We start from the raw sequence: 19,157 nt of genomic DNA, 5'->3' as shown, positions 1-19,157 counted from the left end.
CTGAATTGTCAGAAATTAAGTTTAAATCAAAGGCAGTGGACTTGCCAAGACCATACACAGGTAACAGCTTGGGAAAATACTGAACCATTGGCTCCTAAGGTCATGAATGTGCCTGAACATTAAATCCTTTGCTGGACCCTTTTCAAGGTCTTAGTTTTAGACTTTTTTAGAGTTCTCTTTCTGTAAGTAGATAAGAAAAATAAACTGAGTATTTTCTGGAAGTGTGCTGAAAACATTAGTGTGATTCATTTGTTATGGTTCCACTTGAGTGGGAACAGAGTAACTCTCCTCTGTCTTGAAGAATGGCAGTTTTCTTTCCTCTGAAAATAATGCAGAGGAAAAGCAGTCTTGTTTTTAATGCATTACAGAGCTTCGTTTCACTCATAATAGTGTCAAATATATTTGTATTAAGTGATGAGCTGAATAATGCTATGCTGCAAAGGCACAGTAACTGTGTTCTAGCCCATGTTCCAGAGAGATGTTTCTGCTAGTTTTGACAAGCAGCTAGGAAGCAGATTTTGCTGCTTGAAGATGGAAAGAAAGGAAGTTCTACAGCTGTTCTGCATTATGCTTACGTCTGGTGTGGGGTAATTATTTACAAGAAGGCAAAGTAAAAGGTCAGGCAGAATAATGTCCCTTTCAGTCCTTGAGGATTCAGGAACAGTGTAGCAAATGGATGCAGCTATGGAGAAATGCTGTGATTTGAAAATATTTGGATTCCCATCCTGTGCCTTCTATTAAAGGTCCACACATTTCATCAGCAGAAGAGCAGCCATTCCCATGTGAAGGGCCATGGCTCTTTGTTTACTTTGCTGCCATACAGATGCATTTTTAGCCCATCTGTGTAAAATCTTGCATAGTGTCAAAGAACTGGAGATACACTCCGTGTTGCTAGTTACCCAAACCAGTGACGCTACAAGACAAGTGAGCTACAGCTGTATGACAGAGCTCCTTTTGCTCCGTGCAGTAAGAAAGAATTACTACAGCATCATGGGGGGAGTGGGTGAGGAAGAGTTAAGGTGTTATAGTATATAACTGTGTGGTTGGTTTTTTGGGGTTGCTTTTTTTTGTTTGTTTGTTAATTATATATTTGATTTTATTATATTCTTTGTTCTGTTGCATACTTTAAGAGACACTTATAAGAATTACTTTTCCTTCCTGTGACGTTTCCTACCCTCTTTGAAAGCATTGTAATAACCATGTAAATAGTAATGATGGTTGCAAGTCAGTTGAATATTTGCTTTGTGTAGTGTACATACCAGATTTGGATCAAAATTGTCTAGGTGTGTAGAAAAATAGTCTTATTTGAGGCATAAATCAAGCACGGAATATTTGAAATGTATGGAGATACATTTGCAGAGACAAAAGAATATTCTTGTCTCAGAAAATTATCTCATGGCTTTTTTTTTTCTCTTGTAACCAGTTAATGTATCAGATAAGATTTAAAATGTTTGCATAACACATCCTCTATTTGTAATGTATTCAATAGTTTCCTAAGCTTTAACTGAATGTAAATACTCAGCCACATGTAAATCCTGGCTGATAGCTGGAGGAACTTAGTAAGTGTCCTTAAAGACAATGTGTGCTGTTTCAGAATGCTGTCTATAAATGATCTTAATGCAGATAACTGTAACAGCAGAAGCTGTCCTACAGGATTTATTCTAATCTTCAGAATAGTTGACCCTTTTCTCCATCATCAGAAAGAACTTGAAATGCATAAGCTTTGCCTATTCTGTGCTCTATCTGCCCAGGCCTGTCTTCTGTAGTATGGCAAGTACTGTAGTTGGTCTCTTTTTATAATAGCCACAGGGACCACTTCTATTCTGTGGCTATTTCAGAAGTATATTGGACTTTTACCACTGGAAATGTACTCTTAAAATGATCACTGATATTGGCTGGATCTCTGTGTTGTATCTGTACAACCTCCCTGTTAAAAACAGAACATTTGTTTTTAAGTAAATTTCTTTTAAAGTATTTAAAGTATTTAAGTATTAAGTAATAATTTTAAGTGAATTTACATTTCTTCAATAAGCTTTTTCTTTTTTTTTTTTTCTTTTTTTTTTTCTTTTTTAATCCAGGTCTTCTTATTCAAATCATCTGCTTCTCTTTTTTTACATTAAACTTCATTATCAGATTTTCTTCCCTCTCAAAGCAGAAGATGCTTTTTGTGGTTAAAGTACAGTGCTGGATTTCAGGAAATCAAGGGTTCAGTTTCTGGTTCAACCACAAATTTCCTGTGTGACTGCTCACTATCTCTGCTTTGGTTCCCCACAGTTGTAGTGATAATGTTTTACACATTTGCAGGTTAGCAGGGCCCATCTTGACCTTTTAATCAGACATTCTGTGTAACGGAAAGAAAAGAATTCAGCTGCTTGCAGAAATTACAGCGTTTGTTTCAGTTGTAGTATCTCAGAAGTCTAACCAGTCTTCATTTTGTTAAAGATCCAACCCAGCAAAGATTTCCTAGCAAAACACCCTTATCACTATTAATCTTCAGTGGTAAAGTTTTGGGGTTTTTTTTAAATATTATTTTTATCCCCTTCTTAGTTTGACTTATACCCTCAAGAAACACGTAAATGTGGTACTAAGAAACATGGTTGGTGGTAGGTGGAAGGTTGAACTGGATGATGTTAGAGATCTTTTCCAACCTTTATGATTCTATCTCATGCTCTTTCTCCCAGAAGTAAAAGTCTGGGTTCACAATAATTTTTAGACCAGCTAATCCAATTTCTTAATAATTTTCTTTGGTGAAATTAGAAAAGTCTCTTACTTTGTGTTTAATGTAGCTCACTATTTGGACTAAGGTGGCACTAAATGGTTGGATTATCTGTGCATGAATCATAGTAGCCATACTGTGCATGTAGAATAGGCCATATTTTCAGAATAGCTTTATTTTGAAAATTTAATCCTACTTATTTCCAGTGTTGTATGGCCAGGAGTAGACTACTGCAATTTACTGCAGTGGCATTTTATTTTCTGAAAATCGTTTTGAAAAAGGTGCTCTGAACTGAGCTTGTGGTGGCCACTTGTTGCCCTAAGGTTTTACTGCAGGGATTTGTAGCACAGTGCATGCATCCTGAGCCAAAACAGTTAACATGGCACAAACTTCTGCACAAGAGATTTCAAGAAAGACAGGCACTAGAAACAGGCTGCTAACCACGGAGTGAATGCCCTTTCTCTGATAAGCTCATTCTGACATGCATAGTCATTCTGGATTTTTGTTCTGACCCATCTTCACTAAGTTAAAAGCACAGCTATAACTGCCTCTTATTTTAGCACAGTATTTTGCTCCACTATGCATATCCAAAAGCTCCACTTCTGTTTCAACATGGAAATCCTACTGAGAGCTCGTGTTCAGAGGGAGTCAACACTCTCTCACATCTCCTAATGGGCTGTCCTAACCTGAGCAGCCCACTTTACTAATACTGTGACTTAAGGAGCTGAAGAAACTGCACCTTACGCTTGCCTTAAAGCAATGCCAGTAAGGTTAACAGAACCCTACTGGCATTGCTTTAAGGCAAGTGTGAGGCCTCCTGTACTGCGCTGTGACAGGGCCTGGCCCCAAGGCACCACCTGCCCATGAAATCCACGTGCTTGGCCCTGAAGCCAGCATGCTTGTTTGTTTTCTAAACTCAACTTTCTGAGATGTTGTTCTGATGCCTTTTGAGGCCTAAAAAAGCTTTGCTTTACTATGATAAAATATTGAGTTGTACAACTATATAAGGCAGTTTGTGCTTTTTTTCCCCCATGACTGATCTCTCACTGTCATTATTTATTGTTCCACTACATTTCTGTCACTGCAAAATTCATCAACAATTGTACTTCCTTTCTCATCACTTAAATGCTTGCGAAACCGTAGAGCAGCATGCCATCAAAACCAGACTGATCCCTTTGATATTTGAATAGAAACACCTGTTGAATTAAGAATTTGCAATGTGTGGGTTGTTCTGATTTGCCTCCTCTCCCCTTTGAAGTTCTCATCTGTCAGAATGATGAGCAAGCCAAAGCCAGATGTCTTACAGAAGACCTCTGTGTCACTGCAATTATTTTGTCAGCCCAAATAGTGAACCCCTTTAAAGATGTGGGAGCTGGAAATAGCCTTTTCTGTAGAAGTAATGAGATTGATGCTAATTATATACCTGTCAGCTACTTTCTTGTATGTTAATGACAACAGAGACCTCACTGGCCAATTTATTCCCAGTATTCCTGGACAGCTAGTTATGACTTTTATTTTCTCAATTTGTTTCATTTTCTCATTTACTGTGCCTTTTCTGGCTGTCATATTATATTTTGAACACAGTAATAGAATGGTAATATTCTGATGTTCAGTGATACCTAAAGGCACATCTGTTTAGCTCTAATAACTGCTTATTATGTGCCCAAAACCTACCTTAATACATCTTAAGTTTCCTTCAAAATGTAGTCCCATTTACACCTTAGCCTTGCAAACAGATACAGACAGGGTATGACATGGTATTCTGCTCTCATTCCACTGTATACCGGTGTCACTTTTCAAGGATGTAGGCATCTTCTAGAAGCACATTAAGGTATGTGGTATGCATTTCTTTTTTTCTCTCCTTTTAGGAAAATAATGTCTTGTCCATGTAGGATATTAAATAACTGTTAGAGGTGGCAAAGCAAGGAAAAGAGTACCTTGGATTGCAATGGGAGTTGATAAAACTTTTAATGACACCAATTTCCTACAGTCTTAAGAAACAGATGTGGGAGAGACTACCTATTTTTTTTTTTTTTTTTCTTTATTTCTGCTCCTCCTTTCTCCTTCCCAACAGTATCAGCTTAATCTGAACTGTTCTGACAGGTAGGGTCAGAAGATGCAACTCACTTGCACAGTATTTGAACAGACTCTTAAAAGCTTTCTCTTTCTCATGCAGCTAAAGTTTACCTATGTGACCAAAAATTGTAGTTTGCAGTGGGGGATGATCTGTTCATTTCAGTCCTGATTGTGATTCTTTTTTATTTTGCTTTCTGGTCCAGATCACTGAAACCCTTAATGAAGGAGTAAAAAAAAAAAATTTTTTTTTTTTTTTTTTGTGAGAAGACAATACAAGAAGCATATGCATGTGTTTGGGATGTTTTAGTAGAAGAAAAGAATTCCTTATGCATGAGTTTAAGATGGAAGGATCAGTAAAATCTTAAAAAGGAAATTAACTGAGGCCATGCACAAAGGATCTACCTGAAAAGCTTTAGCATGCATGTTTAATGTTCCCTTTTTGAAATTCTCTAAACGTTATTTTCCTTCTACACCCATCGGTTCTTCTTTCTCCCCGTTCTTCTTTCCCCTCTCTTATTCCTTCTTATTTTCTAGTTTTCCACTTCCTTCTAGGTCTCCTCTCCCTCACTTTCTGTCCCCATGTGCATCAACACAGGTCCTTGAATTCTACAGTGGGGTCTCATTTATCAGATGAGTTTGTTTAGATGCCATCCTTTCCAAGTGCATGATGAATTGAACTGTAGACTCTGCCACTTTATATGCTTGAGAGACCAGTAATTTGTTATACACACCTGAGAATATTTTTCACCATTGTTTTTAGGAAAACACAAAACTTGGTATTTCAATAAGTTGCCACTCTGTAGGCTTACAGTCACTTCAGATATGTATGCATATATATACATATTATATTACAAACATATATGTATACACTTACAGGCATGCATAATGTCATATGCTTATCTCTTTTAAGTAGCACTCAGAGATATGCTGCAAGGAAACCTTACGTTGTTTCTGCACTTCTAGATAAGGTTTTAAATACCCATGGTAGCAGCCGTGCCTAAATTTAAAGATAATGGGAAATGGTGAAAGCAAGTTGCCACCAAAATAAATAGCTGAAAATGAAAGGAGGAAGGCAGACTGAGCAAGCAGCTCATCAGAAAGTATTCATTGCCAGAATGCAGTGCAGAAAGAAGAAAGCTAAACGGAGACTGAATCAGATGTTCGCTCTGTACATTAGGTTTAATGGTTGTATCAACGGCTTCATATGACAGGAAATGATCTGGGCGTTTTGTTCACTTAATCTGGATGCCCTTAGTTTCACAGAGCAACGGGTAACATGGATTGCAGTACGGAAGGGGACAGCTGAACTCTCCCTCTGGCTTTAGTGAGGAAAGAGCAGCGATGAAATCCGTGGACTGTGTGCACGTCATCCAGCAGAAGGATACCGCCTCCTCTCCCTCTGACCCCCCCGGTGCTGCTTCAGGCACCACGGGACTTTTTTCTGTCACATTCCTGTGGCTTGCAATGCTCCTGTCCTCTTGTCTTGCAGCAGTGTCTCTTTACCATGCTATCACCCTGAAAACAGAGCTAGAAGCTCTGCGCAGTGAGCTGATCTACAGGGTCCGGCCGAGGTCTCCGCTAGAGCAGCCACCTGTGTCCTCTGGTGACAAGAAAGCAGGTGCCCCTGTTTCTTCCTTCCTGCAAGTGTCTGCAGCTGGCGCCAGGCAGGTAAGCTTGCGTGATGGCTGCAGGGGATGAACTTGCAGGAGATGGGTTGCTCACACTGACTGCTGTCTGTTCCTGCTAGGAGAACAGGCTGCCTGGCCCTAGCCCAGCTGAAAGTCTCCAAAAGGAAATCTGGGATGGGGGCAGAAACAGGGGGAGAAGGTCTATTGTCCACACAGAAGAAACAGGTAAATAGTACTGGGCGGAGTGGGAGGGGATGCTGCAGCTGGTTGCTTTCTGGAGACAAGCAGCAATGCTTGGCTCACATCTCCTCCTGTAAGCTGAGTACTGTTCTGAAAGCTTATTATAATTACAAAATTATAAGTAGTAATTATTAAATGATGCTGTGAACTGCATTTGCTTTGCTGATTACCGCACTGCTTAAGGTACCAGATATTGCTGCTGTCTGCAGGGTGAATTTTGAACATTGGTTCCCTGTTCTTGTGACTAACATATTTCTCAGTGATCAACAGTAGAGTTGTAGGAATTTTTTCATGTTGGAAGTTGCTTGATTCTAAATCCATCATTCGCAGTTCGGGGTAATGCTTAACTTGTTTCTCTCTGGTGAATATTAGAGAAGGAAAGCTATTATTAAAAATTGTCAAGTCATTTTTCTGGGAAAACATACTCATCCTAAAAGAGAGAAGTAGCAACAAAACTCCTTGACTTTACGGAAGTAGGAGCTTTCAAAAAGAAAGGCTAGCTTATACCTGTCTGAAAAGGCAGACTACAAAGAATTCAGAAGATTAGCATTAGCTTTGCATAAAACCATCTATTAATATAATTAGCAAAGCTAATAAAGGCATGCCCATGCGATAAGGCTAATACTATGGCATTTTTTAAAAGGTGCTGTAGTAAATATTGAATACTGTGCTCTATAAAACACCTCTGATGTGTATTATAATGTTGATGAATCTAATGGGATACAATTGTTTTCTGCGGGAATACAATTCCCCCTTTTTTTTTTTTTTTTTTTGCCTTTCCAAATACACTGATGTATGATAAAATGAAATGTTGAATTTAAACATAGCAGTTTGCGTACTCTAATTACACTGAGTGTAAGTAAAAATGTTCCAGAGTTGCTAAATCAGTTCAGTCTCCTTAGATACTTTTAGACTGTCTTGACTGATGGAAGCTGATATCTTGAATTACTGATTAAGGGTAAAATGAAATAATTTGTAGCTAAAGACTAAATCAGAGTTTGCTTAAAATGAATTTTTGATTAATTTATGTGAAATGTTAGGATTCAGATAGCTAACCGAAATTTAACTTCTATAGCATGATCACTCTATTTACCTCCAAGTCTCTCAGAAGATAATATTCATTTAGGATATGATTCAAATTCCATAGGCTCAAATGCGGTTTATTCTATTATATTAGTAATCATTGGTCCAGGGTCTTGGTTAACAGTGATTTCACAAATCAGATTGAAGACAAGATTGCTTCAATCATTTTTCTTGAAACTTGTTTATTACTGTGGTAGTCACAGAGCTTCCCCCACCTTAGTCTCGCAAATAAAAACTAGTCAACTTTTATACCTAAGTCACAACTACCACCAAACATAAGGAGGCTTGTCTTCTTTTAAATGAATGTTACAGGCATTAGCAATCTGCAAGTTATTCTGTTCCCTTCACAGCAGCTTTCATCTTACTGCTATTTGAGAGTGCACGGGGGAGAGGAGATTTTTGGGTTCCTCAGCTCTTCTTGCAGGCTTAAAATTCTTCTCCCCAGACAACCACCTCTGACTATATCCATATATCTTTCTTCATCTGAGCTTCTAATTAAGTTTTCAAATTAATATATATGGATAACAGCACAGAATATGAACATTTATTTGAAAGGGAAAACCTGCATAGGCTGATGTACTACAAAAATGTTTCCTAACACAATTATCCAATTATCTTACTTTGTATACAAATAAAAGAAAAAGAATTATATTACAAATCTTCCACTTATATAAAAGTGGCCACAAGTTACAATTTTAATTAAAATGACAATCAAACAAAAATAGATCCAATGCAATGCTATATTTTTATAGGCTAGATGTTATTCAGTGTTCATGAATAAAAGTATCAGTCATCATATTTGTACATTTTGTGTCTTGAGAAAATTTCCAGCACAAGTATTTTGAAGGCATGGGCTTTGAGCATTAGTTCCAAATGAAACTACACAGTTAGCAGCCAGAACAAGAGTTTTTGATACAATGAGTGGGAGATAGTGAGGATTTTATTAATATGCAGACAGATAGATCATCTAACTACTTCTAGCAGATGTCATATCAGGACAGTTAGGAACAGAGACACTTTTTCTTTTTTGCTTGACTTTTTCTAAATTTTGCCTGTAGAGGAAAGCTGAAACAGAAACCCCTCCTGTTATCCTTTTCACAATTACTGATTGCCTAGCCAGCATGCTACTCTCTGACATGTTTAAGTTCTTCAGTCCGGGATCAAGACACAGGTCTCATTACTCAAGACAGTTCAGAGTACAAAGTATAATTTGCACACTCTCTAGGTGTCTAGCTCAGATAATCACTGCATGTTCTGATTCCCGTGGTCATCTAGGAAGGTGAGCATCAGGTCTTTTGTAAACTTAAATTTAGGAAAAGTTCTGCTTTGATCAGATCAGGACACCTGTGGTTATTTACTTCAGGATATCGTGGTTATCCATTTCAAACAGTATGACTGTGTATATGGAAGGAACTGAAAAGAAATCCAGAGTCCACAAAGCAATGAAACAGGACAAGCCAGCAATTGACTTGGCAATTTTTCACTAGCAGTTCTCAAGTTCTTCTCCCATGTCACTTGCATTCACACAAAACAACTGATGTCATAAAAGCATAGAGTATAAGTTGTGAGAAGGCATCACCTTTGCCATTGTTCTTGGTACAACTGCCTTATGGCAAATTGGTATATTTCCATCCACAGAGTGGTACATTTTCTGGTTAGAACCAGTTTGACTCTATGTTGTTTCATAGAATCATGGAATCACAGAATGATTTAGGTTGTTAAGGTCCTGAATGCCCACCCAATTCCCACCAGGTCAGGCTGCTCAGGGCCCTATCCAACCTGACCTTGAACGCCTCCAGCGACATGACAGGTCTCCATGACAGATGGCACAAACTGTTACGAGTGGAACTTGACTTCAGAGATCTTTCAGTCAGAAAAGCTAACATTTTCTCATTAGCCTGAAACAAATGTTGCATGAAATTCCCTTACCAAATACTCAAATTACTTATTTTGCTGTTTGAAGAGGGGAAGCATAAGAGTTCTCTTTTCATTTTTTTTAATATATATATTTTTAAGCTTACTTCTTGAAAGACGTTATTCTTTTTAGTTTCTGCTGACAACAGGCCATCTCTAAAGGAAGTATGCTCTTCAGTGTGAAAGGGTAGAAAAGGACTTTACTCACCACTTGCAATCTTACTTGAAGGATTCCGTCAACTGAATGAATGAATCAGTGTTGTGTATTATGCAGACTACTGTGCAATCTAAAACACAAAGAATATTTTATACTGCATAATAGAAATCTATATAAACTGTTCTTAAACATTAGTAAATTATTCCTTATTACACTGATCCTAACATGTTACTGCTGACTCCATTAGAGATCAAAATAATACTACCAATACTTCAAAGACATTTGTTAGATCTGGGTCACATCTGTTAATGCAATTTTTATGCTGGGATTGATTTTATCCATGATTAATGACACAAAAAGACTTATTAATAAAAACGTAACAAAGAAACTGGTCTATAAACCTGCACAAGCAGAAAGAAAAGGAAGATATCTAATGATAAGAAATACATAACTGAAGGGAAGAAAAGCTGCACATCATCCAAGAACATGCATATCATTTATAAATTAAATTATCTAGTATTTAAGCATGTTTCAGGAAGTCAACAAAGACAGACCATGACCAAAGAAGGAACCTAAACAAGCAGATCTATTTTTGAAAGTTCAGATTTTTTAAAAATTATTTTTTGCTTCAGCAAAACTTGAGGTGGGTTTCTCAGCCTCAGATACTGAAGCTTAAAAATTTATGTGCAAGCTTGCATATAACAAACTTGCTGTTTTCTTTGAATGGACAATGAAGTTAGATTGCAAGGTATTAAAAAGGTAATGGCAGTTAAATGATTCAAAAACCTGCATGGGAGGGGGCACTTGTCCTTATGCATATCGTGTCTTAAATTATGCAGATATGCAAAAAGCTCAGTTCTTATCCTTCTACAAAAGCTAGCTCTATTTTTTTTTTTTTTTTTTCCCCAGAGCTGTGGCTACATTGCTCAGATGGTAGAGAACACATCCCTTCATATGCTAGTTGTGGTTTTATAAGGGCATCTGGAGGCATTAACTTCTTCAGAATTGGTCATTTTGTTCGTGGAAGAAGATTCTGAAATGTTTTTCTCCCACCCACACACTGCAGCGCAGTTTACATCACAAGAAAAGAATTTTCATCAAAGCAAAACTTCTGTCTGAAATCAAAAGAGGTCAGGGCACACCGACCTCCTGCTATTCTAGGTACACGTTGTTTTGTATGTGAATCCACTTGGAGTGAATCCTCCAAGTGATGCTCACTTTAGATACTTTTTATATATTTTTAAGAAGTATTTTACTAGTTATGTTTTCTGCTTACATTATTAAGTGTCCCCAAATACTTTAGACTACAAAACTGATGTTCAGGTTTGATCTACACTGAACTGAAAGACGTTCAGGTTGAGCTTTTTATTTACTCAGCTCTGTAGCGATAGTAAATATTCAAGTCATATTTGGTCTTATATATATTTTTATATTTTACTTCAGGTAAGACCTGGGTCTTTCTAGGAATTTTTAACGTTTCTTAACAACATCAGTATTTTTACTGAAAATTCCTATTACTCTCCCCAGAAAATAAACTTTGTATATCCATGTTCTATGTTTAATAAGTGGTAAACTTGTTCGCTTTGAATTTGTTTAATGAATTATTTAACTTTAAGCACATGTATAGTTCCACCGAGGTCAAAGTGAAGTACTTGTATCTGTGATTGGAAATAGTTATGTGTTAGTAGTGGCTTCTGAGCAATTGTTTTTAAAGCATGTTGCTGTTCAATCCCCCAAATAGTTTCTAGGAAATTACTTTTCCTTTTTGTGGCTTTAGATAAAATGGTCACTGTGCTGGTTTCTGTTTTCTTTATTGTCATGTATGACATTTCTATATCCATATTTCTTCCTGACAACTAAATTCACTTTATTCTGTTGAGCCTTGAAGACTATGGATTCTGTATGCACTAACTGAAAAGATGTTTTTTTGGGGGGGATTATATAGATTTGATATCATAGAATATCCTAAGCAGAAGGAGAGCCAGAGAGATCACAGAGTCGAACTCCCAGCTCCACACAGGGGCACCCAACATTCAAACCCAGTGTTTGAGAACACTGTCCAAACATTCCTTGAACTCCAGCACAGGGGGCCGTGCCCACAGCCCTGGGCATCCCGTTCCATGCCCACCACACTGTGGTGCAGCCCTTCCCCTCAACCCCCAGCTGCCCTCCCCTGACAGCTCCATGCCGTTCCCTCGGGCCCTGTCGCTGTCACACAGAGCAGAGCTCAAATCTGTGCAGAATGCAGCAGAACTTTTAAGTGTTTTAAAATTTATGGAAAAGTTCTCACCCTGTACTGAACTTGCTGATTTCAATTACTGTATGGCAGTTTTCGGGAAAGATGACTAGTAATTCAGTGCTGCAATGAAACTAACACAAATCAAGATTACAAATCTTGTTTACTCTCTTGTTTGATTAGTGGAAATTCCAGTGGCAACACTGATGAGTTCCTTTGAAAACAGGAATGAAAATTTTGATTTGGGTTGCTGAAATAGTAGGGAACATGCATATTACCTTCACTAGAAAGGCACGTTGTTCCAAGGGAGAGTAAATGAATACCTTGTGAAATAAATTGCTTGATGTGCTTTGTTGTGCAATTCCAGAAAATCGTATTTTGTTTTTGTTTGGAAGCTTCTCTTTCAGAACATTTTGTCACAACTGAGATTTAAAAAAATTAATGAAGTGTAAGACTTTTTGTTGTTGACTTAGTTTTCTTTTCTTGTCAAAAGGCAGGGAATCCCTGGAGGCATTCAAGGCCAGGCTGGATGTGGCTCTTGGAAGCCTGGTTGGCAATCCTGCCCACAGCAGAGGGATTGAAACTAGTTGTTCATTATGGTCCATTTCAACCCAGGCCATTCTATGATTCTATAAATCTAGATACTTTTAAATGATTGTTTTGAAAATCCACAAATTTCTCGGTGTCTTGTAGGAAGTACTGACTGATTTCCTGAATGGGAGTTTGCAGGATAGTGCTCCTGTTGATGACAGTAGGGCTCAGTTAGGGCTCTTTGGTTCTTGAAACTTAGAAGCATTCCCACACAGAATCACAAAATCACAGAACTGTAGGGGTTGGAAGGGACCTGCAGAGATCACCGAGTCCAACCCCCCTGCCAAAGCAGGTTCCCTACACCAGGTCGCACATGGTGGGTCTTGAAAATCTCCAGAGAAGGAGACTCCACACTTGAATCTTTTCCCACTGCCTGTCGATGCCAATAGCATGCTGTTCAACACCTAGCCCTCCTCTGGTGTTTGCTGACAGCCCACTTGAAAAGCGACTTAGGTATGTGCAGGAGGCTGCTTTCTTCTCCAACTCTGTCATTCCATACAGTGCAGTGAGAGGTGGGTGCTGATGGACACATGGTTTGGCACAGGGGTGCCACTGACAGGTGTAGAAATGTGACCTCATGGAATAGGGCACTGCCCTTTATAGTAAGAGTGTTTGAATGTGGCCCATAGCATTTTTATTGGAGGAAAAAAAAAAAAGGCAAGCAAAAATGGAGTTCCTGCAATCCAAGGCAGAATTTTCTTCTTTTAACTTAGTATTTGTTTCTGAAGAGTGTAGTAAATGTGACAACTTTGCTTTCTGGCCTTCAAAATACCCCTCCAAGCAGATGTTCTCATGAAAAAATACTCTATCCCTTTGTCTTTTATTCTGTATACTGACAGAGGAGGTTAGCAGATTTTTATTTTTAGTTTTTAAATATCTTCATATCACTTTGGAGCTTTTATTTCAAAATAGCACAGTGGTTTTTTTCACAGATCAATCTCCTATTTACTCTTTAGCTTCTTCAGCCTCTACAGTTTTGAGTAATAGTTCATTTTTTGTCACATATTAAGGTATTTGTTGTGTGTGCATTTATTTACTACCAGTCATTTCTGTACTTTCCCTCTTAGTGTACAGGATGAAGGACTGTGGCTTCCTGAAAAATACATTGCAAGTACATCTACATGGATTTTGAGAGTTTACACTTGCTATTTTTGAAATTACTCTGTAGCCAATACATATCATTAACATTTTACAGAATCCATAACTGGAAACTAATTTAAGTAATATAGTAAGTATCATTAGAAAATCTGGTATCTGTCATAGCTGACAGGGTTGGAGTTTTTTGAGCTTTTGCACCGAAAATTAACAGAGCTAATTGATCTGATGGTTCCTACCTCATCTAACTTGCTGCTGCATTTGTAGACTATACTAGGACCAAAGATTAAAACAAGCAAGTATAATTTATGCTACTGTTTGAGGTTCACACTTATCTGCATGTTCTCTGAAAGAAGTACATATTGCAGTATCAATTTTGTCCTGGCATCTTTAAGTAAGACCCACCTTGAAATTAGTAGAAAGATTCTGTTTTCAAACTGTTGAGACTAAGAATTTTTTTTCATGTTCATCCTTTTTTCTTTTTTTTTTTTTAATAAGTAATTCAAAAGTTTACTGTATTCTACAAATGATTTGTATGCTTTCACTTTGCAGTGCTGCAGGCCTGCTTGCAACTGATTGCAGACAGCAAAAGTGATATCCAACAGAAAGGTAGGAATATATTCTATGGTTGATAGCTAACTTTTCCATGCCTTAGCTCTCTGCCCTATTTTAGCTAGCTTCAAAGCAGTAAATGAGTTATCTGGCCTGATTTAAAAATAAATTAATAAAATAAAATAATGCAGTCTCTGCAGCTGGACAGTTCTCGCAAATATCCTCTTTTAAGGGGGAAATCCAGTGAGACTGGAAGTCTTAACTAAAAGTCAGCTTTCTTAACTTTTGGCAGATGAAAACTAGGGAAGTGAATTTGTGGGTTGGTGTTCTGTTTTGTTTTTTGATTACTCCAAAATTCTTATTTCTTTTAGATGATTCAAGCATTGTCCCTTGGCTTCTGAGCTTTAAGCGTGGTACAGCTCTGGAAGAACAGGGAAATAAAATTGTGATCAAAGAAACAGGATATTTTTTCATATATGGCCAGGTAAGAAAGCTCAATTCACTTCAGCATCTGGCTTTTAAAGGATTTTTAATGTCTCCATACAAAATGTTTGAAGTCTGTACCTCTTCATCCTGCAGGTTTTATATACTGATACAACATTTGCAATGGGACATCTAATACAGAGGAAGAAAGCTCACGTGTTTGGTGATGATCTCAGCTTGGTGACATTATTTCGTTGCATCCAAAATATGCCACAGTCTTATCCAAATAATTCTTGCTATACTGCTGGTAAACATTTATATTTTTTCTTTCTGTTGTTTGCAAATAAACTGTATTAAATGGAATCTGCAGTGGTGGGTGATTAAGGATTCTGGGAGTTATAAACAAAATGAACCTCACTCAAGGAGCCAGTCAATTGCAAAACTGCAGAATACTTTCGAAAACTATGGATTTACATAAAGCCTCAACAGTTGGACTTTATGCATGTAATTACATGATCTCAGCAATTCCCCTCTCTCCATTAACCTTATAAAATGATTGGATACTTTGATGCTTTCACAGTTAAATGCCTGAAGCAGACAAAAGGAGTACATGCTGTTCTAGAAGAAAACTGAGCTTAACTTAGGTATTGATTTCTTCATTTGAATATGCCAGTAAAATATTTAGGAGCACACTTGAATTTTAGCCACCCATTTTTTACACATCTCGCTTTTCAAGAATGTTCATTATCAGCTTAAATCTCTACTCCTAATAATTAGTACAGCAGATTTGTTATTTGGTTAGATGAAAAAGAGTTAATTTCTGTGAAGAGATTTTTGACTGCACTAATCAGAAACACCACAAAAGAAGACCCATTGAAATATCTAATGCAAGTTGAGTAAGCTCAGTGCATAATATGTATGTATTTTCCTGCTGTAGCATTTCAGGAATTATTGTCTAGGCCTATCAAACCACATTCAGCTCTTATCTGTCTGTCTTTCTTCTTTGCTCAGGGATTTGAGGATTTTCAGCTTTGTTATTTTCTAGCAAGGTCTCTGTGAATAAAAGCCTTTTTTTTTTCAATACCTTGTGTAAAATGTGGGTAACATTCAGTAACAGGAGCTGACTGTAGGTGGCTGGGTGGCACTAGACAAATGGGACTGGGAAGGAATTTTTTTTCCCTCACAGAAACTGAGAATGTCCAGACTTCCTGCCCTTCCATCCACTTATTTGGATATCACAATTACTTTCAATTTCATGTATTGTTTTATCCTACCCTTGTATTATGCTCCCTCCACCATTTCTTTCTTAGGATCTCTGCTCCATCCTGCCACTTCGTGATTCTTGCTTTCCCACCACTTGCTTTCACCTGGAAAACCAAATCTTGTTGCAGCTTCTCATGCTGTTGAGCATGTATTGCTGCAGAAGTCACTTTTGCTCCCAGTTCAGCATGAAAGCTAGGTGCTTTCAGTTATCACACCAGCTGATGTGTTGCTTGAAGGAAATAGACTTCTGAGTTCCGCAGTTGCAGTGGGTCACCTGATGTCTGCTAACTTCACTTGGTTGGTAAAGCTGATGAAGTCTCTCCCATAAGCATGGGAACAGAGCTATCTAGGACCAGCAAAGCCCAGTGCTGACCTGGCTGCCACATCAGCATAAGATGAGCAATCTGGGCGCACTGCAGTTACGTGATTTTTTTTTTTTTTTTTTTTTTTTTTTTTTTGGCAATGTTTGCTTAAGTGAACTGACACACTGAGTACAGAATGGAATTGCTAAGGAAAGGAAGGTGAATCCAGCTCCACAGAGGTTGTCAAGTATAAGATTTGGGTAGTTTGAACTACATAAGGTTGTGCCTAAAGACAAAACAAGCCATGCTTAGATTTGTTTGACGATACGCAATGACGTTTTCAAGAACTTCTTTGAAAATAATGTCTGTGAAATATTAACTAAAAATATTCCAAATCTTTTGTCAGGCATTGCAAAATTAGAAGAAGGAGATGAACTTCAACTTACAATACCACGAAGAAGAGCTAAAATATCCTTGGATGGAGATGGTACTTTTTTTGGTGCAGTTAGACTCCTCTGAAGCCCTTTATTTTTGTAACTATGCTTAGTGCAATTTTCTTCTTCTTCCAATGCATTTGTCAAAGAAAAAAGAAATTGAATTCTACTATAACTGCCAATTCAGTCTCTTTCCTTCCGCCATCAGCTTCTGAAATCTAATCTTTGGTCTAATAAGCAAACCCAAAACAGGAAGTAGACCAGACGTACTTGTAAGATAAAAACGTCACGTGATTGCCAGAAAGACAATTTTTTTTACACAATGGGAGATTCTAAACAACAGCTGTAAAGACATGGTTTTTTGGCTTTGAAGTAATTTCAGTGAAGCAAATCAAAGAAGGAGTTGACCACAAAGTATAGCATGAACACAGGACCATTCTGTTTTATACAGAAATGGAAAACTAAAACAAAAGTGCATCTTACTTTGCTTTGTTTCACCAAAAACAAAAAACAAAAAACAACAAAAAAAAAAACCTTAAAAAGAAACCCTGAAGCATGGAGTACAAGGAAGGATAATGAAACTGTATATTACTCATCACAAAATAGTGGTGTCAGCTAGTTTCTGTTTATTTTTGTTGGTTTTTTCTTAGTTTGACATAGAAATTTGTTTTGGGAAGGAAAAACATCTAAAAGCACAGGATAATGAAGCAAATGCTCGTCAGTATGTGGATTGGTTGCCACTGCCTTGCTTCTTCCCTGAGGACAACAGGACATTACTAAAATCTATTAGTATTTACTAAGAGTTTTCCTGGAAATAAGATATATAAGATGCTTTGACAGCTCAATCTTCAAGGAATATATGCATGCATATATGTAAACAAGTTGGGCATAGAAAGAAACACAATGAAATTAGGCACAGTACAGTAGGACATATTGGATTTCTGACTTCATTGTTTCTGCACTCACATTTATATATGTGTGTATTCTGTGTGTATAAATATATATATGCAGTATACATATATAAATATGAAAGTATATATGCACATGTATGAGCCTTTGGCACTTAGGTACAGTATCCTATCTTCTTTTGGACAGCTTATCCAATGGAAATATTGCTGCATACATATTTGTTGTATTTGTCTTGCTTTTGCTATTATCCATGCAAAGGAATACTGTAAAAAGAAAAGTCCAACAAACATGGAACCAGCCATACAACTAATAAAATGCATTTATTGCCCATAGATCTGGCCTCAATCACTAGGATAGATGTAGATACTTCTGTGCAGTTTTGAAGAAAAGGCTCCGGGGAGACCTGATGGTAACTTTTCAGTCTCTTACAGGAGGCTATAAGGAAGAAGGGGAAAGACTCTCTAGCAGAGTCTGTGGTGACAGGAGAAGGAAATGGTTTCAAACAAAACAAGGGGAGATTTAGACTGGATATAAGGAGGAAATTTTTTTTACAATTAGGGTAGTGAAGCACTGACACAGGTTGCCCAAAGATGACATGGATGCCCCATCCTTAGAGACATTCAAGATCAGACTGGACAGGGATCTGGGCAGCTTTATCCAGCTGTAGGTGTCTCTGTTCATTGCAGGGTAGTTGGACTAGATGACCTTTAGAAGTCCATTCCAGCTCAACATTTCTATGATTCTATGGAAAAAAAAAAAAAAAAAAAAAAAAGGAAAAAAAAAGAAAAAACAGCCAACCAACACAAAAGCAGATCTGCAGAAGGACAGATTTTTTTGTTCCCTCTTATCTGTTCAGGTGATGAGATTTTTTTCTTTCCCTACCCAAAAATCAATATGTACTGCATCTAATAGGGTGGTTCAGGGCTTCTAGGAGCTACTGTATTTGAAACATTGAATATTTATACCATTGGTCTGCAAAGAAATATGAACGTGATACTGAAATAGGTAAAACAATAAGAGCCATAGTATTGAATTGTGCTTCACTTGAAAATGTATTTTTAGATGTTGAAAATTTTGTCATAAAATCTCATTTAGTAAAGAAAAGTTGCTTTGTATATTGCAGTATCCTTGCCTGTTTTTATAAATAGTGCTGACTGATTTGATTGATGATAGAAAATAAATAAAACAGATTTGAAACTAGGAGTTATGGACTGTGGTGAACTAATGAAAGAATTAATTCAACTCTTCTGTGCTTCAAAAAGACATTTCAGCAATAAGGTTATGTGCGTTGGGTTACCATACCAAGATTTTTGTGAGGCCTAAGTTTTCAAAATGTATGAAAGACCTCTGTATACAAATATATAAAAATATCTGTTCTTTATTTATGTATCCTGGAGATAAAACTGAATTTTACTATTATTTTGTAACTGCAATACTAAGTTTTCAAGAAAGAGGTCTGAAATTCTCTGCTGGCGTCCTCAGTCAGCCGAAGTTTGTGTGATGCTGCGTGTAAATAAAGCACTTTTAGCATGCACCAA

The 19,157-nt window shown here is 37.4% G+C and overlaps 1 protein-coding gene across 1 annotated transcript; it reads left to right on the top strand.

Moving 5' to 3' along the window:
• The first annotated feature begins 5,865 nt into the window (after window positions 1–5,865).
• TNFSF13B (TNF superfamily member 13b) lies at window positions 5,866–19,157 on the top strand. The gene is made up of 6 exons (XM_031609232.2): window positions 5,866–6,460; window positions 6,540–6,645; window positions 14,289–14,345; window positions 14,660–14,772; window positions 14,868–15,018; window positions 16,683–19,157. Exons 1-6 carry the CDS (start codon window positions 6,134–6,136, stop codon window positions 16,793–16,795), a joined length of 867 nt encoding a protein of 288 aa, XP_031465092.2. The 5' UTR covers window positions 5,866–6,133; the 3' UTR covers window positions 16,796–19,157.

This window comes from Phasianus colchicus, chromosome 1 (genome assembly GCF_987193195.1).
Source record: "Phasianus colchicus chromosome 1, bPhaCol1.hap1.1, whole genome shotgun sequence".
NCBI classification, from domain to species: Eukaryota; Metazoa; Chordata; class Aves; order Galliformes; family Phasianidae; genus Phasianus; species Phasianus colchicus.
This window is presented reverse-complemented; position numbering and strand designations above follow the sequence as displayed.